Source organism: Halyomorpha halys, unplaced genomic scaffold, assembly GCF_000696795.3.
Source record: "Halyomorpha halys isolate HHAL.00 unplaced genomic scaffold, Hhal_1.1 Scaffold2838.1, whole genome shotgun sequence".
NCBI classification, from domain to species: Eukaryota; Metazoa; Arthropoda; class Insecta; order Hemiptera; family Pentatomidae; genus Halyomorpha; species Halyomorpha halys.
The window spans coordinates 98,626-101,534 of NW_027111045.1; the positions used below are offsets into that span (position 1 = coordinate 98,626).

Below are 2,909 nucleotides of genomic sequence, written 5' to 3' on the forward strand. Positions count from 1 at the left end.
TCTGATACGTATCTATTATATTATATTATATTATATTATATTGTTGGTTTACAAGTAAAATACATTAAGTCAAGATTTTCTAGTTATGAGTTATTTGATTTTTGCAGTTTACAATTTTTAAAAAAATTTACTCTAAATAATTTATTAATATCATATAAATCTTTTTCAAACAGTAAAATTACTATTTCCATAACATTAAAAAATTCAGTTTTCAACTTAGTGTATTTCAGTTGTAAACCAACGATGTTATGATATGTTATTTATATCTTATCATATTATATTATATTTATTACAAAAAAATCCTCAGCAAGTAGCTACTGATAAATAAACACAGCTACTAACGCAGAAACACGACGCCACATACACATATATAATAAAACATGTTAGTTGAATTTAATTTAGATTCATCACAAAATTTTAGTCCGTAAAGGGTTTAAAAAAATCAAATATAAACGTAATGATAATTAAACTTTGGCCTTAGTCGAGTACGCCTACAACAAACAATAGAATTTTTTTTTCTTCCTATTAACATTCATTACTACGTCAGATTTCATAAGTAAAGGTTTACAAACAATATAATAAATTTAAGAAATCATGAAATACGGAATACAAAAATAATAATAAAAAATTGCTGCCTTGCGACTAAATCTGCTCTTCAGGTTGGGCTGTATCGGAAATCGGAAAGCGATTCCGTTGCTACGGGAATCGTTACCGAGCACATTGTAAACATTGGAGAGCCACATTGGTGATCCCAACATCCAATATTTACAACTTCCCCGTAGATATTGGATGGGACTACTACGCATTGAAATTTCTTCATGACTCCTATTCAAATTATAGCCAATCAGCATGTATTGTTTGTTCTGAAGAATTTACTTTTATGTTCAAGGAAGAATTGCCTATCATCTAATAGTATGTTGTTTTTCAGTGATCTTATTTAATTTATCGAACAACACTTCTATCATTCCTATATGAAATATAAGTGCTTCAACAAATTCATATTAACTTTATTTATGATAACATCAGTATTTAAAAAGAAAATATTTCTGGAATAACAGAACAGTTTATGATGATTTGGATGCCTTTTATAGAAAAAATAAGAAAATTGCAAAATAAATAAATAATGAATTATATCACAGAAAAGTATAGCTACTTCATCGATGATCAGTTATGAAAGGAGTTGATAAAAAAATCGGGATGGGGTACTTTGGGATGAGTGATTAAGAAAATAATATAAGGAAGTCTTTTCATAAGGAAATTATGACAGGATTTTTTTTCATTTATATTACTAAAAGTTACATTAATCATTTATTAAAAACCTGTTATATATCTTTCCATACATCTTAAATTATAATTACTTACTGTTTTTCCCTAAAAAGTACAAATATATGCACGAAGCCACAGACATACAGAATAAAAATAAATAGAATAGATAATTTAATCGTTGAAATTTAGATAGGTTGTCTGATAAAAAATTAATGAAATTACAATACATGTAAATTATTAATATATTGAATGGAAATAAAAAAAACACAACTGCCTCGGTGAACTGTCCACCTAAATTGAGATGAAATATGATTTTTTTTTTGCTTCCGCGAATGAAATTCCTGAATTCAAATTCTGGGAACCTGACATGAGGGAAGAGGACAATCAATTTATCATGCGCAATATTTTTAATTACCAATCACTGTGTTGCTCCCATCATGGTTTGCACAAGGGCATATTTTAGCGTGAGTAATAATTTTTGTTGTGATAAAGTATTGTTTTGTATTTGTTTTAACAAAACCACACTGCTGGAAAACCCCATAAAGTATTTTAAAAGTGATTAAACATGCACTCATATAAATTTACAAAAAATTAATAGTTATACAAGCTACAAATACACTGCATTCGATTAATATAATATTTTTTATGTTAAAACTATCATTTTTCCTTCTTACCTCGAAATGGTAAATTTTTTTCAGGTTTTTATGAAAAATTAAGCTAATTTAAAAGCGATCCAGCCAAAAATGCATTTTAAAATATATTAATGTTCTCAGGTGCAAGGGGCCAGCTCCGGAAGGCTCATTAGTGTTGTTGCTGAAACACAACAAGTGGTGTTGTTTCTGGCCACTTATTGTTGGTATGGAAACGAAATAACAATACAGGTAATGCTATAAATTGACTAAATATTCAGTTAAATATAAACTAAGGTTACACTAACACTAAATCATAATCTTAACAATATACAGACCTGGTGCAAACGACGGAAAATTAAGATTAATCACGACAAGTCACAACATTACTCTACGACACAAAACATGCCCTTCAGTTTACATTGACAATCACCCTATACCACAAACAAACACCTAACTTATTTAGGACTTACCTCTGACAGAAGATTGATATAGGCCCACACGTCAAGACAAAACGTAAAACGCTAAATTTCCGACTGAGACAATTATATTCTATACTACACAGACGTTCTAAATTATCGCTCAGACAGAAACTTAAGGTTCACTTACTAAAAACCATATGGACTTACGCCTGTCAAATTTATGGACCTGTTGAAAACACATAGATTAAGAAAATACAAACTTTTCAATCACAATTTTTAAGACTGGCAACAAACTCAACACTCTACGTTTCAAACGAGACCATTCACACCGACCTACCCATTTCGACATTACGGACCACATTCATACGACTTACAAACGGTTTCACAACACACTACAAGGACATTTCAATAAGTTTATACGGCAGATGGCAGCACATGACATTCCTGACGTAACACGCCGTAGGCTGAAGAGGAGTTGGATGCGAGACCTCCTAATCATCTCATTTGCTGCTTGTAAATCTAAATTTAATATAAAACTAATATATTGAAACTCATACTTTTTATCAGAGTAATACGTGTGAAAAAAGCTGCA

At 30.0% G+C, this 2,909-nt stretch overlaps 1 protein-coding gene across 1 annotated transcript in view; it reads left to right on the forward strand.

Moving 5' to 3' along the window:
- Positions 1–2,147, forward strand: part of LOC106691728 (uncharacterized) — a gene marked incomplete at its 3' end in the record, with an annotated part of 73,781 nt that extends 71,634 nt beyond the window's left edge. The window contains exon 6 of the mRNA XM_024362986.2: positions 2,040–2,147. Within this exon, the coding sequence (XP_024218754.2) occupies positions 2,040–2,147 (108 nt within the window). The remainder of the gene's footprint in view (positions 1–2,039) is intronic.
- Positions 2,148–2,909: the final 762 nt, after the last annotated feature.